Source organism: Mesoplodon densirostris, chromosome 15 (genome assembly GCF_025265405.1).
Source record: "Mesoplodon densirostris isolate mMesDen1 chromosome 15, mMesDen1 primary haplotype, whole genome shotgun sequence".
Taxonomy (NCBI): Eukaryota; Metazoa; Chordata; class Mammalia; order Artiodactyla; family Ziphiidae; genus Mesoplodon; species Mesoplodon densirostris.
This window is the reverse complement of record NC_082675.1, coordinates 8,279,892-8,306,868: the sequence shown is the minus strand read 5'-3', so window position 1 is coordinate 8,306,868 and position 26,977 is coordinate 8,279,892. Positions and strand designations below refer to the sequence as shown.

The 26,977-nt window shown below is 48.3% G+C and overlaps 1 protein-coding gene across 4 annotated transcripts in view; it reads right to left on the bottom strand.

Moving 5' to 3' along the window:
- The window catches only part of CAMKK2 (calcium/calmodulin dependent protein kinase kinase 2), a 57,016-nt gene extending 33,999 nt beyond the window's left edge, over positions 1 to 23,017 (bottom strand). For 2 of the 4 annotated variants that reach the window (XM_060118192.1, XM_060118193.1), the window contains exons 1-6: positions 22,479 to 23,011; positions 19,223 to 19,376; positions 7,586 to 8,103; positions 2,872 to 2,919; positions 2,164 to 2,217; positions 1,402 to 1,453 (exon numbers count right to left, since the gene is read on the bottom strand). In XM_060118192.1, the coding sequence (XP_059974175.1) occupies positions 1,402 to 1,453; positions 2,164 to 2,217; positions 2,872 to 2,919; positions 7,586 to 8,038 (607 nt within the window). In that variant the 5' untranslated portion in view covers positions 8,039 to 8,103; positions 19,223 to 19,376; positions 22,479 to 23,011. Of the gene's footprint in view, positions 1 to 1,401; positions 1,454 to 2,163; positions 2,218 to 2,871; positions 2,920 to 7,585; positions 8,104 to 19,222; positions 19,377 to 22,478 lie in introns of all 4 variants that reach the window. The other 2 variants (XM_060118195.1, XM_060118194.1) reach the window with 2 other exon arrangements.
- Between the last annotated feature and the right edge of the window lie 3,960 nt (positions 23,018 to 26,977).

Below are 26,977 nucleotides of genomic sequence, written 5' to 3'. Positions count from 1 at the left end.
CAGCACTGCTGGCAGGGAGCTTATGCTAGAGCAGCATATGCTCACCTACACCTGATCACATGCAGTAACTACCAGCTCCTAAAAGAGCTAAAAGTGGGGGCTGCCTATAGGGAGAGGGAGGAGTACAGCAAGAAACTGTTGATCTCCATTATACACTCTTCTGTTCTTTTGCATTTTTGTAGATATAATTGAAATACCTTATGGTATTTCAATTTTTTTCATTCATCATTTTAAAATATATAATTTAATGGTTTTTAGAACATTCACAAGGTTGTGAAACCATCACCACTAGGTCTTTTTTTTTTTTTTTTTTTTTTTGGCTGCATTGGGTCTTGCTGCACGCAGGCTTTCTCTCTAGTTGTGGCGAGCAGGGGCTACCCTTCGTTGCAGTGCACGGGCTTCTCACTGCAGTGGCTTCTCTTGTGGAGCACGGACTCTAGGTGCACGGGCTTCAGTAGTTGCAGCACGTAGGCTCAGCAGTTGTGGCACGCGGGCTCTAGGGTGCACGGGCTTCAGTATTTGTGGCGAGTGGGCTCCATACTTGTGGCAAGCGGGCTCTAGAGCACAGGCTCCGTAGTTGTGGCGCACGGGCTTAGTTGCTCTGTGGTATGTGGGATCTTCCCGGGCGAGGGATCGAACCCATGTCCCCTGCATTGGCAGGCAGATTCTTAACCACTGCAGCACCAGGGAAGTCCCTCACCACTAAGTCTTGAACATTTTCAACTCCCCCACAAAAAAACTCATACCTATTAGCAGTCAGTCCCCACTGCCTTTTAACCCCAGCCCCTGGAAATCACTTATCTGCTGTCTCTGTGGATTTACCTATTCCGGACATTTCATATAAGTGGAATCATACAATATGTGGCCTTTTTTGTCTGGCTTTTCATTTAGCATCATGTTTTCAAGGTCATCTGCGTTGCAGCACGTATCAGAATTTCATTTCTTTTTATGGCTGAATAATATTCCATTGACTAGACAGACCACCTTTTGTTTATTCATTCATCCGTTGACAGACATTTAGGGTTGTTTCTACATTTTGGCTATTATGAATAGTGCTACTATGAGCCTTCATGTACGAGCTTGTGTGAACATGTGCTTTCAATTCTCTTGGGTATATATGCCTAGGAGTAGAATTGCTGGGTCATATGGTCACAGCATGTTTAACTTTTTGAGGAACAGTCAAACTGTTTTCCTCTGAGGGATTCTTTTTACTTGATACCTATATTACTTCAATAAATATTTTTAAAAGAAAATGAATTTTAAAACGTCAGCAGGAGGCCCAATGCTGCCTTAGGGGAATCCACCCAGGACACCTCTGCAGGGGACACCATTCAGTGGGTCTTCTCTGTATTGCCCCAGCCCCTGCACCTAAGAACAAAGGCCCTGGCCCAACAAACTCACGTGGAAAGCCCGCCTGTCGGATCAGTTTCTTTTTGGACAGCACCTTCATTGCCTGTGGGAGGAAAGACCCCACGTCCTGGTTAAAATGGGGAGGAGGGTGGAGGGAGAGTTCCTTCCACTCCTAGGCCTGCCCAAGCTGTCAGTGTCCCAGCAGCCACAGGACAATGTAGTGAGCACCTTGTCACTGGAATGGATCAACTCCACAGGTTGTGTGGAAGCTGGAGTCCTGGGGTCCCTCCAGGCCGGAGGGTACTTCCAAGGTTCCAGGTCAGCTCTCCCAGCTGGGAGGCCACAAACCTTGGGATTCGCTACCACTGAATCAAGACACAAGTGAGCTGGAGTGATGGGCAAGGGACATTTTACACGTGGGGAAACTGAGTTTCAGCATTTATGTCACTTGTCCAAGGACACATAATTGGCACACGGGAGAGCAAGGATTTGAACCCACATTGGACTGATTTCAAAGTCTCAGCCACAGGGCAGTTTGTCTCACTACCACCCAGTTCTTACTGCTACGGAGGATGTAGAAAGGGTAGCCCAGAGTAAGGATATGAGACGTTTGCTGAATTTATTCACTCAATCTTCCTGAGCCAATCACTTCACCTCCCCATTTCCCCACTTCCTTCCTAATGCACAGAATAAACATGACCTAAGAATAAAATGAGTCAACAGCTAAGAAAACCTTCCAGGAAGGCAAGTGCTAGAAAGGAGTCTTTTTCTTTGGACAAGGATGGGGGCAGGGAGGGGGATGTGGATACTTACGTAGTAGGTATTGTCATTTTCATTGTAGGCCAGCTTGACCACGCCATAGGAGCCCTGGATAAAGGGAGATGCCTGTGACATACTATCCAGAAGTTATGATCTGCAAAATGAGGACCCTAATACAGAGCTTGCAAACTGGCAGCCCATTGGCAAAATCCACCCTGTATGTTGTTGGATCTGCAGTTTTTAGAAAGTTTGAATTGGTGGCCAACATTTTAAAACAGGTCAGATATAAAAATCCAGATTCTGATATGGATATGGAGCCATAATCATTTCCATATGTTAACAGTTTGCCACAGTCCTCACCACTCCCTACTGTCTTATACCTAGCATGTTTTCCTCATTTATATTATTCACTTGCTCTCTGTTGGCATTTGAGTTTTTGACCCTTGCAATGATACTGCCCATTGGCTGATATAAAAGCAAAAACAGATGTGAGAGTACCTTAAGGAGAAAAAAAGCCAACACCAATGTTGGTGATATGGAATTTCCCTGGAAGCTTTGTGAGCTTTTGTAGAAACACAGTACGTTGTAAAAACAAAACAAAATAAAACAAAACAGATGGACCATAAGTGACAAAACCCTCCCCCTCCCAGCCTCATCTCCAAGGACTCCTCTCCCACTCCCAAATCTAGTGGAGTTCCCTCCACAGTATCTGAGACATCCTTGGTAGGTATGGAAAACCAGCCTGGCTCCTGGGATATTTACCTTTCCAATTTCGTCCTTCAGTGTGTACTGATTCAGCTGTACACAATCCTGGAAAATAAGTAGAAACACATAGAATATGAATTGTAAGTTTGCAGCTAGATACATTTTTCACAAACTTAACAAACATCTTAACCAGGACCCAAATCAAGAAAGGGAACATTCCCAGTTCCCCAGAAGCATCTCCCGTATACTGGCCCCTGTCCAGGGTGACCACTATCCTGACTTCTACCAGCACAGTTGTTGTTGGGTTTTTTTTTTTTTTTTTTGGCTGTGCCACACAGCATGTAGGAGCTTAGTTCCCAGACCAGGGATTGAACCCATGCCCCCTGCAGTGGAGGCCTGGAGTCTTAACCACTGGATCACCAGGGAAGCCCCGACCAGCACAGCTTTTGTACGTTGTAAGAGCGTAATTATATAGTATGTACTCTTTTAATACCCATTTTAAAGGTTCTTCCCACTTTTAAAAAGTTCATTTATTTACTTTTTAAAAGTTAATTTAAAATTAAACGATAATCCATGACTGTGTTATCCTGTAAAAAATGTAAAGTGATACAAGAGGAGAAAATCTGAGTGTCCTTAGCACAAACAAAAGTTTCTTAACAGTTTCTCAAAAGTTCTTTTTTGTATAAAAAAAGCGCAAAATATAAAAGGAAACAAATGATAAATTGGATTTCAATCAAAATTAAAATTTTTGCTCTTTGAAACACTACTGAGAAAAAAAAGGTAAGACACAGACTGAGAGAAACTATTTGTAACACTTACAGTGGACAAAAGACTGGTATCGAGAACATATAAAGAACTCTGGGCTTCGCTGGTGGCGTGGTGGTTAAGAATCCGCCTGCCACGGGCTTCCCTGGTGGCGCAGTGGTTGAGAGTCTGCCTGCCGATGCAGGGGACGCGGGTTCGTGCCCAGGTCCGGGAGGAGCTCACGTGCCGCGGAGCGGCTGGGCCCGTGAGCCATGGCCGCTGGACCTGCGTGTCCGGAGCCTGTGCTCCGCGACGGGAGAGGCCACAGCAGTGAGAGGCCCGCGTACCGCAAAAAAAAAAAAAAAAAACAAAGAATCTGCCTGCCAGTGCAGGGGACACGGGTTCAAGCCCTGGTCGGGGAAGATCCCACATGCCGCGGAGCAACTAAGCCCATGTGCCACAACTACTGAGCCTGCGCTCTAGAGCCCACAAGACACAACTACTGAGCCTGCGCACCTAGAGCCCGTGCTTCACAACAAGAGAAGCCACCGCAATGAGAAGCGTGCACACCGCAACGAAGAGTAGCCCCCCTTCACGACAACTAGAGAAAAGCCCAAGCATAGCAATGAAGACCCAACGCAACCAAAAAAAAGAAAAAAACTTTAATAAATAAATAAATAAATAAATAAGAACCCCTACAACTCATTAAGAAAACACAATTAAAAATGGGCTAAAGATTTGATAAGCTATTTCTCCAAAGAAGGTACACAAATGATCAATAAGCACATGAAAAGATGCTCAACATCATTACTCATCAGGGAAATGCAAATTAAAGCCACACCCACTAAATTGGCTAAAATCAAAAAGACAGACCAAACCAAGTATTGTCAGAATGTAGGGCAAATGAAACTTTCATATGCTATTGGTAGGAATGTAAAATGGTGCAGCTTCTTTGGAAAACAGTTTGGCAGTTTCTTAACAAGCACTTCCCATATGACCCAGCCATTCTACACCTAGGTGTTCACTCAAAAGAAATGAAAACTTGTGTCCATGCAAAGACTTGTATACAAATGTTCACAACAGCTTTATTAGTAATAGTCAAAAACTGGAAACAATCCAAATGTCCATCAATAGGTAAATGGATAAACAAACTATGGTATATATCTGTACAATGGAATACTATTTAGCAATTAAAAGGCATGAAGTACTAGTGTGTGAAAAAATACGGATAAATCACAAAATCATTATGCTATGAAAGAAGCTAAGCTAAAACAGAGTACACACTAAATGATTCCACTTATATAAAATTCCAGAACTTGTCAGCTAATCTATAATGAAAAAAGGCAGGTCAGCCGCTACCTGGGAAAGGGGAGGTGGGGGAGGGATGCGCTGCTGGGTGTGCTGGAAATGTCTGCGATCTTGATGGGGGTGATGGCTTTATGGACATACATCACAACTGATCATATTGCACATCTGAAATATGTACAGTTTATTTCACTTCAATTATACCTCAGTATAGTTAGGCTGAACATGTTAAGTGATACAAGAAGTAAAACCGGGAAAAGAAACACAATAGAAAGCAAAACCTCACGTGTTACAGAGAAGCCCAACATTTCCCTTGAAACCCCTCCCAGGCCCCAATTCTATCCCTCTCCCCGAACCTTGATATCAGTTTGGTGTATAAAGTTCTAGGCCTTTTTCTATGTAAATGCACACATACATGCATCTGTAGAAAATAGAGTACTGTTTTGGGATGGGGTTGGGGAGGCATAGACGGTGTCACACTAAATCAGTTCTCAACCTCCTTTGACTGGAGTTAGTTCCACGTCAGACCTGCATCTTTGACTTGCTGTGTAACGGGCCCACAGGGCTCTCACCTCACTGGTGGACTTTTTAGTTTGTTTTGTGTTTCTCTCCAGTATTGTTTTCATTCCCCTGAGTCCTGAAGGGATGTGACAGGCAGAGGTGGGGCCCTGCAGAGCTGTCCTAAGGGGTCTCATTGCCTCATAATCTAGCCCCCACGGGCTGCTGAGTTCATCTTCCAAGAATCCACTCTGACCACATCAGCCCCGTCTCGCTGCTGCTTTGAGTCAAGTCCTGACTTCACAGCCTGACCTTCAAACCCTCTAAAGCTCTGACCTTGGCAGAGTTGTCTAGTTGCCCACCAAACACCAGTCTCTCCTTTCTTCCTTATAAGTGGAACTCTGCGTGGCAACATTCCAGGCTAGAAAACTTCATTTCCCAGCTTCTCTTACAGCTAAGGTGGCCATGTGCTCTGGCTAGTGGGAGATAAGCAGAAGTTGCTGGGTAGAGCTTGCAGGAAAGAGGACTGACTTAGGAGGCAGACATCTTTTGCCTTTCTTCCCTGCTCCTTCTTCCTGCCTGGAATGGAGCTGTGAAGGCTACAGCCACAGCAGCCATCTTGAGATCATGAGGTTTTAAGGGCAAAAGCAACAACACAACTACCACACCAATCCCCAATGCCTAGCTCTAGATTTATTTTACATGGTTAAGAAAACCCTATTGTGTTAAAGCCACTGTTGTTGGGAGATGTCTGTTTCTCTAAGCTGACTCATTTCTAACTGATACAAACTTGAACTTGCTCTCCAGCCCTGTTTCCGCGGTGCCCCCCATTTGGGGCCCCACACTCCAGTTAACTGAATCCCTGGCCTACCCTGAATTCTATGGAAAGGAATATGTTGGTATACATAGCTGGTACTTAGTTGGGTTATGGCAATCATACTTTTAAAACTAAAATATTAGAGGAATGAGACTACCTCTGTCACCTAGGTGGCCTGTGGCTAGTTAATAAAGTAGGAGATGAAACAACAATAACAATTTTTTTTTAATGGGCTCATGCCTTCTACCTCGGGGCCCTTGCTCATGCCATGCTCACCCCCTGCAGTGAACTCTCAGAGTGTAGTTAAATATCAGCCCCTTTAGAAAGCCATTCCTGATTTCCAGGCGTCCCCCAATAAAACGTATTCCTTCCTTCAACAAATATTTTTAAGCGACTATGCGCCAGGCAGCGTGCTCAGTGCTGGGAACCCTGTGGTGGACAGGACTGTTCCTAACAGCCTAGCTGAGGCAGGGGCAGTGGCGGGGAACAGGCAATAAACAACTTAACAAACACACAGATAATCAGATGGTGACAACTGCTGTGAAGGAGAGTCAACAGGGCAACAGGACAGACAGGGACGGAAGGCTGCTTAGAGGGGGTGGAATGAGAGGCCTTTCAGAGGAGGTGATATTTGAGTTGAGACTTGGAAGCCAGATGGAGATGTCCTTGCAAAGATGGTGGGGGGATGGTGTGGTTCCAAGCAGAGGGAACGGCAAGGGTAAAGGCCTAACGGAGGGAATGAGGAAGACAAAGAAGTGGGTAAGGTCGGAGCTCTGTGAGTTGGCAGCACAAAGGTAGGAGATGGGGCAGGAGGTGGGGCGGGGGCGGACCAGGCCCTGTGAACCCTGCTGGGGATCTGAGTTCCAACCCACCTTCCAGAAGCTTATGGTAAAGATCAAGTGAGAAGTGCAGGTACAGTGCTGAGGGCAGTGCCTGGGAAGGCAAACAGTCAGGAACTGGGGCCATGCTGTTTGTCAGGGTGTGAGGCCTCTCACTGACCCACCATCCCCATTTCAGAGTCCCCAGCACAACTTCCAACTGCCAGCACGTGCATCTCTTTGTGAGAGGCTCTGTCTGTCCCAGAGATGCTCTGCCCACACTCAGGGACTGCCAGCAGTTGGTGTAACAGGCCCAGCCCTGTTACACCAGGTGGAATAACTGGCCCTCAGGTGGAATAACTCTGGGGCTCATGTCCTACACTGTCTCCCAGGGCTGCCCAGAGATGGAGGCCCGGTTGCCCACAGTGGTAACTGGCTCCAACATGCACCCTTTATTGACGTCTCCCTGGGTTTCCTGGGGTCACCTCCCCAGTCAACTGGCTGCGCTGGAATCCTTCTGGGGGAGCCCAACCTAACGCGGAGACATTCCGGGCGCGGGGCAGGGCACCAGGGGCCGCCGCTCACATACCTGCATCCCGGTGATGGAGACGTGGTGCGACTCCACCGTGGGCCTCCGGGGCAGCCGCGGCGAGGACTGCGGAGAGCCCAGGGGCGAGAGGGTCAGGGCCGGGTAGACGCAGCGCCCATTCGCATCCAGCAGGGACCGCTCCTGCAGAGAGAGCTTGCGACTGGAGAGGTGGGGCCGGGCCTGGGACCCGGAGACGTCGAGGGGGACCTCTCCACCAGGGGCCTCCAGGGGCCGGTCCCGGGCCAGGCCGACGTCCACAGCGCAGGCCGGCTCGCACTCAGTGACCACGATGAAGGACTCCATGCCCAGATGGATGCTCAGGGACGAGAGGCCCCGCAGGGCTTCACAGGGCTTCTGGCCTTCGCTGCTGTTGCTGCTGCCGCTCCCGCCCCCCAGCTCATCCTGGGGGGCGGCCCGGTCGCTACTGGGCTGGCTAGAGACGCATGATGACATGGTGCATGTGTCGACCTCATGCGACACACACGTGCCCGGGCACTCCCATCCGACAGCGGTGCCACCTGCAGAGAGAGGAAGGGTCACCTGCCCCCATCCTGTGCGGCAGGGAAGGGGGTCTCTCCTGCTGGGCCAGACTGGTGCCTCGTTCCTGCTTTGAGTCGCCGTCCTTGAAAAAAATATCTTGCAAAACACAGTGTGATCTGAAATCTTTTGCGTCTATATAGAAGAGCTTACTCCACATTTCCTCACTGTATCCTATTTTTTTAATTGATGTATAGTTGATTTACAACGCTGTGTTAGTTTCTGCTGTATAGCAAAGTGATTCAGTTATACATATGTATACATTCTGTTTTATATTCTTTTCCATTATGATTTATCACAGGATATTGAATATAGTTCCCTGTGCTATACAGTAGGACCCTGTTGTTTCACATTTCCTCATCTTAAAAGCCCCTCCTCACATAAACAAGAATCCCAAATTCAATTCCTGTAGAAACCAAGTATGAGAAAACCCCAAAATAGAGCACCCATGCCTCCTACAAAGGTGGCAGCTACTTCCAGCTCAAGCCAATTGTTGTTAAACAGGGATTGGGGCATAGAATTGTCTGGTTATCTCCCCAACACCCCCTTTTTTTTTTTTTCAAGAGAAGCCCTAAAGCCAGGATGTTAAGTGAGATCTCTTGACTTTTTTTTTAATTAGCAATTATTTTAAATATTTTAAAAAGCTGGACAGGCCAAATGAAACACTTCCACATGGTGACCTCTAGGCTGCATCCCTTCACAATAGCAATGATTCAGACAGCTCTTTACAGTTTATAAAATATCTTCCACACCTCAGGATAATTTCACAAGCACCCTAGCTTGTTGGTTTGCCATTATACCCTCATTTTTAAATAGTTAATTTTATGTTATGTGAATTAAAACAAAAAAAGATTGACACACTCCCTTAGACTGTCAATTCCTTCTGTCTCTGGGACAGAATATTAACCTTCGGTTTGTATGTTTGACAAATTCTGCTGGACAAATGTCACAGGTACCACTGGAATTCAGGGAGTATATCCACAGATGCAGACAGTGGCAGCTCTGTGCTGATCACTCACGTCACAAAGGTGCCAGGAAAACAGTGAGGGCTGGGTAGAGAGATTTTATGAATGAATAAAATGATATCTCTTTAAGACACTGGGTGGCAGTGGGGGGATACAGAGGAAAGTAAAGATGGGAGCAGAAAGCCAGTGCTTCCTGGAGGGCTTGGTTGAGGGGCAGAGAAATGCTACCCGCCTGCTTGGGACAGTCCTGCAATAAGTATTTATGGAATAGCTTCTATGTATGCAATCTGGACCATGACGTGGGCAGATGGGGTCCCTTGTGGAGCAGGGAAAGATCAATGGGAAAGGCACTAAGGAACTAACAACAGCATGCCAGCCCAGACATGGCACAATTTTTGAACACAGAGTACAGTGTAAAGGAATAACAAAGTACCCAGTCATGTGACAAGATGCTCAGTCTCAGTTATAGTAAGAGAAGTGCAACTTCAAACTACAACGAAATGGTTTGGTGGATCCTCAAAAAGTTAAATGTAGAATTATCATTTGACTCAGCAATTCCTCTTCTAGGTATATATATCCCCAAAAGAATTGAAAGCAGGGATTCAAACAGATACTTATACACCCATGTTCACAGCAGCATTATTCACAATAGCCAAAAGGTAGAAATGTCCCAAGTTTCCATCAATGGAAGAATAGATAAACAGAATGTGGTCTATTTATACAACAGAACACTATTCAGCTATAAAAAGGAATAAAGTTCTGACACATGCTACAACATGGATGAGCCTTGAAAACATGCTAAGTGAAACACGCCAAATATTAAAGGACAAATACCATATGACTTCACTTATAGAATAGGCAAATTCATAGAGACAGAAATTTTAGAATAGAGGTTACCAGAGACCGGGGGAGAGGGGAGCAGGGAGTCATTGCTTAAGAGTTTCTATTTGGGGTGACGAAAAAGTTCTGGAAATGGATAGTGGTGATGGCTGCACAACATTCTGAATGTAAACAGTGCCATTGAATTGTACATCTAAAAGTGGTTAAAATGGTAAATTTTATGTTATATATATTTTACCAAAATTAAAATAATAATCATAATAATAAAGCTACAATGAAATATCTTGTTTCCAACTATCGGATTGGCAAAGACAAAAAATATAATAACGGCATTATTTTGATGAGGCTATGGGCAGTATGAATTAGTATCACCTTTATGAAGGGAAATTCACCAATATCTAACAAAATTCCAAATGCACATACCTTTGACTTAACAATTCTGCACCTGGGAGTAATTTACCTTAAAGACAATCTCACAGATAAAAAAAAATGATATACGTACAAAATTATTTTGGTAGTGTGGTTTGAAATGACTATCCACAGGGGACTGAGTAAATAAAATGAGGTACATGTAGCCCAGGAGAAAATCATGCATTTATTTTAAAAGAGGTGACTCTGTACATCCTAATGTGAATTAGCTCCAAGACACACTGTTACATGGAAAAAACCAAGGCATTCGGATGCTGATGTTGGCATAGGGGGAAAAGGGCCATACGCACATACATAATCATATGCAGAGCATATTTCTGGAAAGATACACAAGAAAATGATAAGAGTGGCCTCAAGAGAAGATAACCGGTTTGCAGAAGGGGGGGGGGCAGGGTGGGAGGGACCTAACTTTCACTGATTTACTTTTACTTTTGTAAAAGGAAGTGTGCAAAGAGTAACTATTCAGAAATGAATTTTTAAAAGAAAGTAACTGTAACCACAGTAAGAGTTAGGATGATCAGGCCCGAGTGCTACCTCTGGGGCACGAGGCAGAGGGAGAGAGCAGTTGGCTCTATCTCCTAACCCTTTATCCTACTCTGACTGTATCTGAGAAAGAAATCATTAAATGTGTCCCTGTCTTGGCTTCCTCATCCGTGAAAGAATACAACCCAAGTTCAATGTTCTCCATGGTCTCAGCTGCTGTTCCTTTACATATCCTTTTTATAATCCTTATTTCCCAGGAGAGGAAAAGCAGGGTCCCTGAAGTTCGACTGCCTGGGGCCACAGCCTCAGTTTTCTCTTCTATAAAATGGGCACTCACACCCGAGAGTCATGAGGACTAACTGAACTAAGAACTCAGTATTCATGTCTGGTGCATGGTTAAGTGCTCAAAAAGCTCTTCTTTCAACAAATACTTCCTGAATGCCTACTACCTGCCAGGCTATGCTCCAGAATGATCCTCCTCCTGTGTGTGCTCTGGCAGCGTGGGCCTGCCTCCCCTCCACTGGCCCGTCCTCCCTCCCAGAGCCACCTCTGACATGGCTGCAGAGTTCCTGAAAAGAAAACTAGTCTGGCAGCACCTGAGACAGTTAATGGAGAATTTTTCTTCTTGCCAGCAGAAAAACAATTGCTTATCGATCGCCACTCCAGGCCAAGGACACCAAGCCATCCACCCCCGGCAAAGCTGCATTTAATCAGTCTTCTTGATGAGTTGGCATCTGGCTCCGTGCCTTGGCCCTTGAGGCCTGGAGGAGAAAGGAGAGTAAAAATGCACTGGCTGGCTCTGAGGCAGAGGTGGGGGCCCCTGTGCTGGAGGGATAGGTGTGTTCAGGTCTCAGGAAAGAGCCTCAAGGGACACAGACCTCAGTGCCTCGAGGCCACCTGGAGGCCCCTCACTGGTCTGCAGCAGGCTTGGCAGACTTGGCCATTCAGCACCACTGACCCCACAGACTCCAAGCCAGAATCTGACCGTTTTTGAGGGCACAGATCCTATGAGGTCACACACCTTTTAAGGATCTGTTGAAAGCTACCAACACTCCCAGGAGAAGAAAAATCATACAAAAAGACAATGGTTTGCATTATAACAGCTACCATCCAACTGAGCATTTCTTCACCAAACATTGAAACAGCTCTGCCTGGGTCATTTAATCCTCACAGGCCCTCTGCGAGGGAGGGACAGCTAAGCATTCAGTTTTGGGGGGACCGAGGTTTGACGAAATTCCAAAAGCTCCCTCCCCGAGCCTCCTGCCCCAATCCATGGGTCCTTCCCCAGGCCCTGAAGCCTCCCCACCGCCCTTGGCTGGCAGCTCCGAGCTCCCCTCCCTCCCCTCTCACAGGCAGCTCCGTGGAGGACCAGACCCTTCCTGGAGCAGAAAAACCCGGCTCCAGGCCAGAATGAAGGGAGCGCTCGTTCCTCTGCCAGGAAGCCAAGTGCGAGAGCGGGCTCCAGGAAACACATTCCCGTATCCTGGGGGCATTTTCCAACCTGTGCCTGCTTACCAAATGCCAAGACCACCACCACGGGAGCTGCAGCACAGCAAGTAGCCAGTGAGTGGGCCCGTGACATGCCCTGACCCATGATACACCCTTTGCATGGTCCCCTGAGGTACCGGGCAACACGGGACAACAAAGAGGCCCAAAATAGCTGTGAGGATCCTGCCAGGGCCAGGGACAATGTCCTCCCTGGGATAACAGGCTTGGCCAGCCACATCATCTCTCACCTGGGGAAACTGAGGCCCGGGGAGGTCCTAAAGGAAACTCACTCACCCATTTGTTCCTTCCACGAGTAATTACTGGGGACCTACTATGTGCCAGATAAACAAAACTGATGTGATTTCTGAAAAGGAGGGGCACAAGTGACTCTATAAGCACAAACGGGAGGAGAAAACCAGGATGAGATAAAAAAGAACAACGCAGGGACCCAGGGGAGATCTGAATGGGAGGGGGTGAGTCAAGGAAGGCCTCACTTGGGGAAATTATATTTAGGCTGAGACCTACAGGGTGAGTAGGTGCTAACGGGGCGGGAACTTGCTCCAGGAGGAGGAAACACATTCTGAGAAGGCCTCGCAGCAGCAGGAAAGAGGTGGGAGAGCGGAGAGAACAGAAAGAAGACTCCTGGGATTGAACGAGGCTGGGAAGCGGGTGAGGGTGGGTGGGCATGCTGGAGGGGCCAGAGCACAGGAGCTTTGCAGGAAGCTGATGAGAGCAGGAGGGGTGTCCCAGGCAAAGCCATAGGGACCCCACTCGGCACCTGTTATGGGTTGTGGAATTGTGACCCCCAAAAAAGATATGCTGGAGTCCTAATGCAATATGACTGGTGTCCTTATAAAAAGGGGGAAATCTGGACAGACCCGCACACAGGGAGAACACCACGAGAACGTGAAGGCAGAGGTTGGGGTCCTGCACCTACAAGCCAAGGGACGCCAGATTGCCAGCAGCCATCAGACGCCAGGAGACAGACATGGACCAGATTCTCCTTCATGACCCTTGGAAGGAATCAACCCTACCAACACCTTGGTCTCGGACTTCTGGCCTCCAAAACTGTGAGATAATACATTTCTGTGGTTTAAGCTGCCCAGTTAGCGTTACTTTGTCAAGGCAATCCCAGCAAACTAACACAGCTCCCCTCCCAACCACAGAAGCCTGCCGCCCCAGGGGCCACGGATTCAGAGGGTGTTTCCCAATACTTAAGTGGGAGACCTGGGAGGCTCAGTTGTACAGCCGATGCAGCGCTGAGGCTTGACACCAGCTGGAATATTCCAGATTCGGGGCCTTGGCCCAAACAAGCAGTCATATCAGATTCAGTGACACAGACTCTTACAACTGTCTTGCCTTGCATATTCTTTAGTTTAGAGGCACTGAAACTGATTGTCTCCCCAGAGACAAGGGCCCTTCCTTGGCAGAGGGCACGAGGGATAGTGCTGGCTTTATTTTATCTATCTATCTATCTGTCTATGCCACACCGCAAGGCTTGCAGGATCTTAGTTCCCCAACCAGGGATTGAACCCAGGCCCTCGACAGTGAAAGCACCAAGTCCTAACCACTGGACAACCAGGGAACTCTGATAGTGCTGGCTTTAGTGGGCACAGACCCCATCCCATCACAGTCCCTGGAGCAAACAGTCCCTATCGTGTGACATCTGGCCACCGATGTATTTTGCTTGGCCTACACTGTATTTAAAACTATTTGAATGAGATGCCAACATTTTAGAGCCAGGAGAGTTCGGATAAAAATCAAAATTTCTAGAGTCTCTTGAAGAACTGGACACTGATAGCACTGGACCTGTATTCACTCCTGGCAACAACTCCCTGAAGCTTTGGACAGGAGATATGCTCGCCGGCATGCCACAGTCCTCACTGCTTCCCCTCATCTCCCCAGCGCCAAGGACAGGCTGAGTGCTCTATTACGTGTCCTTCCCTTTTCTACCTCTCATGACCTATCTCACCCCTACAGGCCCTACTTTGAGATGCACTGGATATTAGCGCTATAATATCAGTGGTCACCTGTTCCAACAATTTCATTTCACCAATAAGAAAATGAAGGCTCAGAAAGGTTTACTAATTTGTCCAAAGTTATGCAGTGGTTCCAGGTAGAGCTAAAATGGGTCTGAGTTTTTCAGAAAGGGGCTAAAAATTACAGGTACAGCCTTGCAATGTCCACATGTTGTATCCGGAATGAAGTCCAGGCTGAGCCAAAATCTCTAACAAAGGGAAATATCTAGCCCATTCCTCTGGCTCCAACCTGTGTGAGAGGGGAGAGTGTGAAGGCTCAATGTCTTACAGCATTCAGGAAAGACATGCATGGGCACAGAGACATCGATTTGACTTAACTTGTGAGAGCCGTGCCTTTGCCTTTTTGTTTGCTGCTGGACTCCAGGACCTAGAACTTTCTAGAACACTGCCGGCACTCAATAGATATTGGCTAGAGGTCATTGTTTATTTCATTCATCCCAAGGCCACTCACAAGGTCAGACGCTTTCTTTAGCTGGCCTAGAGTCTATGTTCCTTTTGTCTGATAACAGCAGCCTGATTTATGTCCGGAACCCATCCTTCGGTGTGAAAGGTGACCCCACGGAGCTGTCCGTGCCATCAACTTCAGGGGTTCCACTACGACTCAAGTCTGGTTAACTGGGCATTGATTGCTCTGGTCAAGTGATTGTTTCAAGAGTAGATGTGTGGGGCTTCCCTGGTGGCGCAGTGGTTAAGAATCTGCCTGCCAGTGCAGGGGACACGGGTTCGAGCCCTGGCCTGGGAAGATCCTACATGCCGCGGAGCAACTAAGCCTGTGCACCACAACTACTGAGTCTACACTCTAGAGCCCGCGAGCCACAACTACTGAGCCCGTGTGACACAATTACTGAAGCCCGCACGCCGAGAGCCGGTGCTCTGCAACAAGAGAAGCCACCGCAACGAGAAGCTTGCACATGGCAACGAAGAGTAACCCTCCCTCGCCACAACCAGAGAAAAGCCCGCATGCAGCAACAAAGACCCAACGCAGCCAAAAATAAAATAAATACATTTATTTTTTTAAAGAAAGAGTAAATGTGTGACCCAAGTCAGTCTACTAAGTTTTATTCTAGGATTCTGTGGAAGTATTAAGAATGTCTCTTTCTGTGGAACATAGAGCAATGGAGTTGTACTTCTAGAGTTACCAGGGGCTTGGGAGAACCCTGCCTTAGAATGAAGTTGACAGAGAGAGAAGAGAGCCAACAGATAGAAAAGAACTAAAACTGGAGACATTGCATGGGCACCTGGATCCAGCCATGCCTGAAGCCCACCTACCTCAGGAGTTTTTAAACTACATGAGCCAATAAACTCCCATTTTTGCTTAAGTTAGTTTGCAGTTGGTTTTCTGTCATTTACAATCAAAGGTCCTAACGGACAGATGACACAGAGCTGATTGACAGAAAAGCTTTTCCACTAAGCTCCCTGCCAGATGATCAGTTCCCTACACCTTAAGGCTCCCAACCAGGCCAAACTGGCAGGCAGCTGCAACTCCCCTGACAGCCTTCGCCTTGATGGTCTGGCAGAAACAAGAACTTCCAAACTCCTTTTTAATTTCTTTCTTTTTTTTTTAATTTTAAAGGAAAAAAAATCAAAAACAGGGAAGGAAAGGGCTTAAGAATAGGATGAAATGAAGGGAAGAAACTGACTAGTACTTTTCACACAAGAATCACATCACTACAGTGTCAGCCATAGTAGTTGTAGATACAGTAACAGTGGTGACGAGTCTTCTTTATTGCTGGCCAAGTGCCAGGCGCTATTCTAAGCATCTTGCACATATCACCTCCTTTAACCATCACAATAAACTTATGAGTTAGTTACTATTATCGTGATCTCACCAATGAGGAAACTGAGGCACAGAGAGTCTGAGTGACTTGCCCCAAATCACATAGCAGTTTGGGAGGGCATAGGTGTGAAATCAAAGGCTCCTAGAAAGGGGGGCACATCGTGATCAGGGGTACAGCCCTTCTCCTTAGCTGGTGACCTTGAGGATAACAATACCTACCTCACCTACCACACAGGCCCCTGCACACAGCAAATGCTCCCTAAACAGAAGCTGTTGCCAAGAAAGCACTTCAACGGCTATCAAGTTCAAGCCCCTCAATTGGCTTTAATTTATATTAAAATAAAAGTTTTGTTTCTAATCACAACCTGCCAACTTAACTCTTTTCATCTTCCCTTCTGATTTGTATCCATATGCATCACTTTCTACAAAACTAAAAGCAAAGTGTGCATATAATTTCGCATCCTTGCTTATTTGTGTCACAAGAATTTTGCACGCACTCTCACAGCTTTCATAATCAATGCACTAGGGCTCCAGAAGGAGTGGCTGAGGCCCAGGGAGGTGAGATGACCTCTCCCAGGCAGCCCACCAGGTTCTAGGCTAGGCCAGGGCATGACCTCTGACCCCTGCAGTGTCCCCTTCAGCCCTGGATGCTGGCGGAGCAAGAAGCTCCACTGCCTTAAGAGTTCCTAGGCAGCTACTGTTGGGTCAATAATAAAGTATCACGAAGAAGCGGCCCCCATCACACACCCGGTACCTAAAGCCAGGTGTGCACAGGAGGCCCCTGACTTGAAGAGCCAGTAAGTGTGAATGGGTGAGTGTGGGTGCGGATGTTGGGGGTATTTAGAAAAGGGAGGTGGGGACCATGATACTTCCTTCCTCTTCTCCTACTGAATCCTTCCCAGTCTTTCACTGAACCTAAGGAAGAGGCTGGGAAACAACTGAAATTTCAATTTTTAATGAAAAGAAAAAGCCTTTGACTCCAACATTCTGTAGCTTGACAAATCAGAGCGGGAGGGGGCTGGTTGGGAATCCACAGGCATCCGGGCCTCGCCCACTCACAGCCCTTCTCCTCCGTCTTCCCTGCTGTTTGGAGGTGATGCTAAATCTAGCTGCTCCCTCCCCGGCCTCCAGCACAAAGCAACCCCAGGCAGGGCCCAAGAGGGGCTGGGAGCTGGCTCTCGGGGTCCAACCCTGTCCCCGACACCTGTACCCAGAGGGCAGGGGAACTGTCTGGGAAGAATCTAAATAAAATCTCTTTCTGCCAGAGGCCTTAACGGCAAAATCCCAAAGTAGCTTTAGAAACCCATAAGGGAGGTGTCCTTTCCTCCACACCCTGCCCACCACCCAAACCACTGGTTCCCCATTTAAACTTCTCCAGCAGAGGCTTATCTCAGCCACCTCCCACAATGTCCCTTCCCCACCCACTCCCACGCACTTCCTACCTCATGCCCAAGCAGAGGGGCAAGACCTTGGCCTCTCCCCCCATTTCCTTGGGGGACCATCAGTCGCTCCTCTCCAGGTTGGAATTAGCATTTTTATCTCTGCAACCGCCATCTCTCAACTATTTACAGAAGCCAACGGGATAAAAAGGGACAACATAAAAATAGTTGCTCAGCAGCTTTCTGGATGGGGTGAGGGTAAGGGCACAACAGACTCTTCCAATTTTCTTTCTCTCCTTTTCAAAAGGGAAAAATGCTAGAATTGTTCATCTTTTCCAAAGCGATCCCCAACAGTTCCAGACCCCTCACCCGGGAGCTCCTAAGGGAAAAGGACCAAGTCCCAGTGTTCCTCGGTTCCCAGGGCAGGGCTTGTCATCAGCCCCTCCCAAAAGTGTGGGTTCAGTGAAAGATCATCAGGGTTCCAGAGCCAGCGGCCTGCTCTGTCCCGTTTCCATCACCTCCTGGTTCTCCTTCCAGCTGTCCAAAACCATGAGCCAGTCAAAAACAAAACAAGTCCGCCTGCCGATGCAGGGGACACGGGTTCGTGCCCCGGCCCGGGAGGATCCCACATGCCACGGAGCGGCTGGGCCCGTGAGCCATGGCCGCTGAGCCTGCGCGTCCAGAGCCTGTGCTCCGCAGCGGGAGAGGCCACAGCAGTGAGAGGCCCACGTACCACAAAACAAAACAAAACAAAACTTTGGGTTTTTTCTCTATCCTTAAAATGGTTGATAACTGAGGGGGAAAATTCAGCAGCAACACTATGCACATGACTGAAACTGAAAACACTGGCAGCTAAAATAATTCCTTCACCATTTTGGTCACTAGCATGCCCCAGCAGGGAATGCCAGAGCCAGAAGTCTTCCCTATGAAGTCTAACAGCGCTCACCTCCTTTTAAATATGCTCCTCTTTTTGGCTTTATCAGGGAAGGGATCCAATCAGGGAAGAAAGAAAAAATAATCATTCAAAATCTCATTTTCCTGAGAGCACAAGCATTTGGAAATTATTTCCACACCATAACCTCCTGGAGAATGCGGATTCCACCCCATGAGAAAATGGGCTTCATTTGGCATCATAAGGAGGCCGAGGGAGATATGAGAGCTCAGGATTAGAAGATAAGTCAGGAAACTATACAGATCTCAGCGGACTTGGGCCTTGATTTTCTCAGCTGTAAAATGAAGCTGCAGCAACCTACCTAAAGGGCAGCTGTAGAGTCAATCTTCTATAACAGTGCCCAGCACACAACATGGCTCATAGGCGACGCTCTCTCTAAAAAGACCATGTTCTCCCTTCCTCTCTGCCCTCCACTTTTCCCAGCCGTCAAATGGGAGGGGTTGAGGGGCTGGAATTTTCTAGACTTCCTCCTAGTTCAGTTTTCATGCTGCTCCATTTCCACGTCCTTGGTGGGCATTACTGGCAAAGCTATCAGGAGACTGAGTTTTGACTCCATGCCTGGCCACAGGGTTCAAGCACCAACTGTCTGGTGAGGCCTTCTCTACTTTATGCATTTACTTACCTGGAAAAAGGTCTCACAAAACATATACCAATAAAATCACATGGGACCTACATTTAACAAATCATGACCGAAAAGAATGAAACTGAATGAAATCCAGGCTCTCCCTGAAAATCACACTTGTAATACCTGTGAGGTGATCTGGGAGGCGATGGGCTAAGACGGAAGCTAGGATTCTCGTGGAGGAGCAGGTGGGAGCGGCATTAAGGGAGTCTCGAAAACCTTGTTCCAGGAAGCTCACCTCCAACTGATGTTGGAGAACCTTCCTTCCATCACCCTCTCCCTGCAAATTCAGTGACAACACAGTGTTTTATGCCAGGAGGTTTATTAGTTGGGGGCTGTGGAGACAAAGGAATGGTCAAAGTGGCCTTAAGAAGCTCTTATGGCAGAAACAACCCAAATGTCCATCAAAAGATGAATGGATAAGCAAAGTGTGGTATATCCATACATGGGAATATTATTCGGTCATAGAAAGGAAGCACTGATATATTCTACAACATGGGTGAACCTTGAAATTACGCTCAATGAAAGCCAGACACAAAAGGTCACATATTGCTAACAGGTCAGTAAAGTTGTAACAAGCACAGCCTGAAAGAAGAAAAGTCAATTCCAAAAGGGAAATGCAATGTCCTCAATCTTCCAGGAAAGAAGGCACAGAAGTGAGGCTGAAGGCCACTGCAGCACCATGGAGCCAGTGAACCCCACATCTGGGCTCTCTAACCCAGTCCAAAGAGGAGGAGCTACTGGGAAAGCAAAACACCTGCGAAAAATAGCAAAACAAGGCCCTCTGACCAGAAGGAAAATCTGAAATAGCATTTGCCCAAAATCCCCGGGATCAGGAAAGGAAATGGGAACCATATGCTTCCCACAACCACCAGAAGAAGGCACGTTGTGGAGGTCACAAGTGATCCTGAACGAGCTATTTAGCTTCTCCAAGCCCTTCCATAAAATGGGTTCATGATGGGGTAAGGGTGATTCTGAGGCCCACGTTAAAATCTGAGCCCAAAAGCCTTGAAAACAGGCTTGGCCTGGCCCTCCCGCCCATCCCTTCCTCCTGAGAGAGGTGCTTTCCCACCCACCAGCCCATCTTGGATGCAGTTCTCAAGGAGGGCATTCCGGGTCACTCCAGAAAGTTCCCTCTGCTAGGTCATCCCGTCCTAGTCCCTTCCCCTCCTACTCCCATCCAATCTCCACTTTTCAGCCCACCCTTCAAAATTCAGTACAAACGATACCTCCTTCAGGAAGCCTCCTGGATTCACACCTGCCAGAAGGGATTTCTCCAGAACCCTCACTGCCCTTTGCTTCCTCACTCCCACAGCACTTATTCCTCCTGGTATTTCTCAACAGGAGCACTGCTGGCATTTAGGGCAGGGCAATTCTTCACACTTGCTGTGAATCTGGCCTGCTTGCAGGATATGTGGCATCCCCGGCTCCTGCCTACCAAAAGTCAGGCGTGCTCAGCATCATTTTGACAACCGAAATTCGCCCCACACTTCTCCAAACGCTCACCAGGAAGGTGGAACCACCCCTGATGAGAACTACTGCATAGTTATTAGTGAATATACTTGTCTACCAGCCCACTAACAACCTGGAAACAAACACAAGCCCAAGTAGATCAGCCGCACCACCATGGCTCCTTAGGCTGTCTTAGCAAACATTTGTGGGCTCCCCAAGAACCTGAGGGCAGCCTTGCAAAGGCCTCTGCTCTAAAACAGGTGGTAAAGTGCAAAGGCTTTAAGACCTGACATGCCTGGGTTGGCTGTGTGACCCTGGACAAGTAACTTAACCTCTCTGAGTCTTTCTATAAAATGGGCTAACTCCTAGCAATACAGCAGGATTGTTTTTAGCCTCCATTTCCTCATTTCTCCGATGGAGATAAAAATCTCTGTGTCACAGGACTTTGGTAGGCAGTAAATGCGATAATGCCTGCAACACATAGCACAATATCTAACACACAGTTAGAACTCAATAAATGTTAGTTATGAACATTGTTATTATTATCCAAGTTAGGGGCCCATCAAATGATGGCTATTACTTTTTAGTACAAAAACACATTGTGTGCTTTCCCTACAAATGGCTGCTTTCTATACAGGAAGAGTTTCGGATCAGCAATCTGGAAAGAAGTTACAGGACCCACCGTGAAGCTGCATTTTGCATAGCATGCACACTGTTTCTTCTTAAAGTGTATGTTTTTGTGAGGTGCTTTGTGGGGCGGGGGCTATCTCCCCCAAAGGCCTACCCTTGTTGCTGCCCCTGCCTCCCCCTAGGAACAAGGGAGTCTTTCCGGACGGAGCTCTCTTACTCTCTCTCCTGGGGGCAGAGCCAGGGGAGGGGGAGTGGTAAATGACAGCAAAGCTCTAAGGCACAAGAAGTTTCTATCTCTAGGACTGTGGGACTTCCAGACTGAGGAAGGTAAAAGTTGCCCCACCCCAGGCCAGCGCGCCCCTCTTACTGGTGGCACTGAGATCCCCGCCCCCAAGTACCATCCCTCTGCTCCAACCTTCGCGGGGAGATAGGAGGGGCTTCGGTGCAACCTCTTCAGCGCCAAGTGAGAGCGGCAGGGCCGCTGGCAGAGCTGTGAAAACACCCCGCTTCCCAAACTGGTCAGTGCAGGGGGTGGGGAAGCCAGGAAAAGCTCAAGGCTGGAACGGGTGGCACCCCAGGCACCAAGACCCAACGCTGAGCGGGGCCGGGCCCAGCATCCCCGCGAGCCCAAGAGTCAGGCGGAGGGTCCGGTGAAGGCAGCTCTCCGCGTTCACAGTAGGCAGCGGCCCCGAGGTGGATTTAGGTCAAAAGGACCAAGCCTGTGAGGTTCCGGCTGAGAGAAGGGGGCGGGGGCAGAGGGCCGACCGAGGCGAGGCTAAGGGACCCCGGTCCCACAGCTGCTGGTCTAGGGTCCTGCCGCCAGGTGTCCAACCCCCCACGGCCCAGGTGTGCCCCCAAGACAAGAGGGGAGCGGGGGCGGGGGTGCGCAAAGTCCGTTGGCCCTCTCCTCGCCTGCGCGCCCTAGCTTTCCCCACCTGTCAAACGCGAGGGGGTGGGCCTAGGCCGCCTCCAAGATCCTTGACTGCCCCGGCCCCCGGTGACAATGGTTCCAAACTCCGGGACCGCCCCTGCCACCCCGGGCCGGGCGCGGCCCAGCCGAGGGGGCCACCCCCAGGTTCCCGGTGCCCCGAGGACGCGGGGGAAGGGGCGCCGGGGGCCGCGTCCCCACGTGGCAGGGCGTGGGGCGGCACACGTGGGGTCCCCTAGGTGTTGGGAACCTGGAGCCGGCCTCAGGGCTTTGTCTGAAATCCTGGCCGTGGTTCCGCACCCTGAGAGGGCGAGGGCGCCGGGGCTGCAGCGGCTGCGTCCCCCGCCCGCGGCCCAGCTCCCGCCAGCTCACCTGGGCTCCACGCCGCCGCCGCCGCCTCCCGCGCTCTGCGCCCCCGGCTCGGCTCCGCTGGGCTCGGCGCGGCCGCGCGCTCCTCTCCGCGGCCCCGGCGGGCGCGCGGGGGGCGGGGGCGGGAGGAGCCGCGGGGTCCGGACTCGGGCGCGACGCTGCCGCGGGCTGCGCAAAGATTGGCTGCTGCCGCTGGGAACCCCGGCACTGAGCCGCCCGCGCCCGCCGCGCGCCCCCGAGGGCTCGGCCCCGCGCCGGGGAGGGGAGGGAGGCGGGAGCGGCGGAGACGAAAGTAGCGGCTCGGCGGAGGGAAGGGAGAAGAAAGGGGAGGAGGCGGAGGGGAGGGAAGTGAGGCCGGAACGGGAGCGGGGTCGGAAGAGGTCGCCGACCCGCGAGGAGGACAGAGACCTTGCCGGGGCGCAGGAGCGCGGGAGGCTGCGCTGTAACTTTGCCCCCGCCCGCGGCGTCACCTGCCCCGGTTCTCCCCGCAGCGGCCGGGGCACCCTCAGGCAGGCCGGACGCACCGGCTGCGCTCGCTTTGTTTAGTCAAATGCAGGGACTGCAGGGCGGCGTCTGAGCTGCGGGAAGTTCCCCAAGCCTGCGAGTCACCCGTAGCCCCGCCTCGAGGCCCGGCTCCCGGCTCCCGGCTGCTGCCCCTCCCAAGCCTGCGAGTCACCCGGGGCCCCACCTCGAGGCTCAGCTCCCGTCTCGCGGCTGCTGCCCCTGCACCAGGCGCCCGGCGGTGGATGCGGCCTGGATTTTGGGTCACCACCCATTCGCGGAAACCCCCTTCCGCACCTGCCTCCCCATAGACCGCTGTTCGGGGCTCGCCCTAAAGGCTGGGAACTGTGTTCCTTTCCACCCCCCCCACCCGGATGTACCAAACTACAGGAAACCCAGTGAAGTTCTGGCTTTCCTGAAGACTACTTAGATGCTTTTTGTGACATACATCATATTCTTCCCAAACATTCTACCCCTTTGCCGCCCTACTTTGCTGGGGCCCTTAGAGTGTGTTTAGTGTCCCAGCTAGGTAACAGCACTCGGAGGAGGGGCGAAAGAAGACCTCACAAGGGCTGCCCGACGCCGCAGTCCTTGGGTGGTTGCAAAGCTCAGTCCCGAGTCAAGGGCCAAATTAATTAAAGGTTCAAAGTCCCTTTCATGCTGCAGGGTCGCTCACAAGCAATTCAGAGTGTTCCGCTAAGATGACCGCCCCTTCTGATGTTTTTCAACATGCAAGCATGTGTTGGTAATAGTAAAAACCTGGGAACAACTGTCTTCAACGTTCATCAGGGGAATGGATCAATGAAACGTGTTATAGCCATTTGATGGGATATGATGCAATAGTTTAAGTGAATGCATCATATCTGTTTGTACAGACATGGGGAGAGCCCAAAACAAAATACTGAGTAAAAGAGTAAGTTGCAGAATACAGTCTATACTGTTCACAGACCAAAGCTAACATACAAGGGTTTTAAAAGTCAAAGGGGATGAGTGCAAATGACAGTCTGCCACAAAGAGAAGGAAGAATAGAGATGGGGAGCATGAGGAATGTTGTAAAGTTTTATGCCTTTTACTGGTAAATGGATTTGAAGCAAATGGCACAAGGTTAATTAACAACAGTCAATTCTGACTAGCAGATGCATAGTTCTGTATTTTTCTATATTTTTCTATTTTCTCCAAAAAATATATTTATTGGGGCTGATGGGGAGCGTTTTGAACAGGTCTGACTCTGTGACAGGGGTCAGCTAACTTTTTCTGTAAAGGGCCACATAGTAAAAATTTTAGGCTTTGCAAGCCATACTGTCTCTGTTGCAACTACTCAACTCTGCCATTCTAGCAGCCATGGACAAAAATAAGTGAATGGGCATGGCTGTGTTCCAATAAATATTTACAGACACTGAAAGTTGAATTTCATGTAATTCTCACATGTCACAAAATATTATTATTTTGATTTTTCTTCAACCATTTAAAAATGTATAAACCATTGTTAGCTAGTGGGCCATATAAAAATAGGTGGCATGCCAGACTCAGCCCCTGGGCAAATGTCTGGCAACCCCTGCTTTAAAGAAACCAAAATAGATACTGATCTTTTCCTGTTGCTTATTAAAATGTGCAATTCTATATGTTTACATTGTTACTAAATTGCCTGTTTTATTAGAACACTGTAGCTAACACAGGCAAACACTTAGATATATCGATACATACAGCTATGTAAAGAAGCCAGTTATGTGAGAAAGGTAAAAAAGTGTCCATTCAAATCCAAACTCAAGCCCAAGACCCACTTCTGTCTGGAAGAATTTCCTAGAATGCTGTGACTAGGCCCTCCTTGACCTCTCCCCTCTCTGAGCTCCTACAGCAAGGACTCTTCCACTTATCTGATGCTCAGCCACAGTGTCTTCTTTAGTCTTTACTTTTCACTCCTGCATTGACTTGCCAATAGAGTTATTCATTCCTGGAATACAGATAAATACCACACTGAAACATTTGTTTACCTTCAACACTGCGGTAGAAAGCAGTGACTTTGGAGTCAGACCTAACTGAAATCCCAGCTTCGCTAGTTACCAGGTCTGTAAGCCTTGGATGAGTGACTTTGGGTTTATCAGCTGTCAAATGGGGATTAAAACCTAGCTCACAGGCTCGGCTTGAGATTAAATACAATATTGTGTGTAGGGTCCATTGATGGATAAATGGATAAAGAAGATGTACTTATACACAATGGAATACTAGTTGGCCATAAAAAGAATGAAATCTTGCATTTGCAACAATGTGGTTGGAAGGTATTATGAAGGTATTATGTTAAGTGAAATAAATCAGAGGGTGAAAGACAGAAACTATATGATTTCACTCGTATATAACTAAAAAACAGAAAAACAAAACAAAACTCATAGACACAGAGAACACACTGGTGGTTACTAGAGGGGAAGGGGACTGGCGGTGGAGGAAATGAGTAAAGGGGACCAAGTATATGGTGACGTACGGTGACTAGACTTTTGGTGACGATTACCGTGGGATGCACACAGACATCAAATCATAATGCTGTACACCCAAAACATATAATGTTACATAACAATTTTACCTCAAAAAAAAAAAAGATAATACTTCAGGGCTGGCACTTAAACACTCAAAGGTGCTAACTATTAATATACTTAGCACAGAGCTAAAAGCCCCATCAATTATGTGCCTTTCTTATTAAAGTGAATTGGAACAAAGCAGAGAAACCACAATTGCCTTTCACTGTCATTCAGCCCCTCTTAAGATAGGAGTCGTCCCACTCAAGGGAACCGTTTTCTTCTTAGAGACATGAAAATAAAAATTGGCTTTGCTTTTTCTCCTCCAAGAACACCAGAAAAACCTATTCTAGGCTAACAGCTCTTGTTCTCTTGACAACACAGATTGCCAAGAAAATAAGTAAACAAAGCATCTGAATCTTCTTTTTAAGAAAAGTTGGATAGCATGGGGGTGGGGGGGCGTGAAAAGCAAGACTTTCAAATTATCTCGCCCACTAGCACGGCATCATAAACTCCTGCCAAGACTTTGTCTTTTCCTTTCTGAACTGTTCTGTGTTCTACTCACGTTGTCCACTGGAATGTTCCACCTCCCAAATCTTGAACACCCGGATAGAGACAGCAGGATTAGTTACACCAATGTAACTTATTCGTTGAATGCTTTCCCACTCAACAGGACAGTAGAAAAATGCTGGGATAAAAAAAGAGAAAGAGAGAAAAGAAGAAAGAAAGAAGAAAGAAAGAAAGAAAGAGAAAGGAAGAAAGAAAGAAAGAGAGAGGGAGGGAGGGAGGAAGGAAGGAAAGAAAGAAAGGGGGGAGGGAGGGAAGGAAAGGAAGGAAGGAAGGAAGGAAGAAAGAAGACCCTGAGAATTTTCTTGTTTCTCCTCAACAGGCAGTGAGATTAATGTTTTAGTCCCAAACATAAACAGCAGCATAAAAGAAGTCAGCAGGAGCACAGATGAAGTTCTTCATTTGCCTTCGCTGTATTATGAGGAAGAAAAAAATCAGTGTGGCCACCCCAAAACAACAAAATTTAAAACACTCTAAACAAGTAGAAGTGTTCAAGATACATAGGTGAACACAAAGGCAGCCTGGTGATGAGAGAAAGAATGTAGGTTGAGGAAGCTGTCACACCTGCACTGAATCCTGACTGGTCCTCCCTGCTGAGGGGGCTGGGTCAGGCCACGTCTCTGGGCCTAAGTTTCCTCAACTGTAAATGGTATTTGGCTTACAAGCATTAGAACTGGTATTGATATGTGTGAAAGTACCTGGCACAGTGTTTGGCCTATCCTGGGCACTAGATAAATGACAACTGATTTCATCAATTATATATTCAACAAACGAAAAGAATGTTCCCCCCAACAGTAAAGTACTTTTGAAAACTCTGGGAGCAGACAGCTCTAGGGTAATGCACCAGCAAGGTTGGATTTCCAGCCCTGCAACCTACTAACAGTGTGAGCTTGGGTTGTGAGTGACTTAACCTCCTTATGCCTCAGT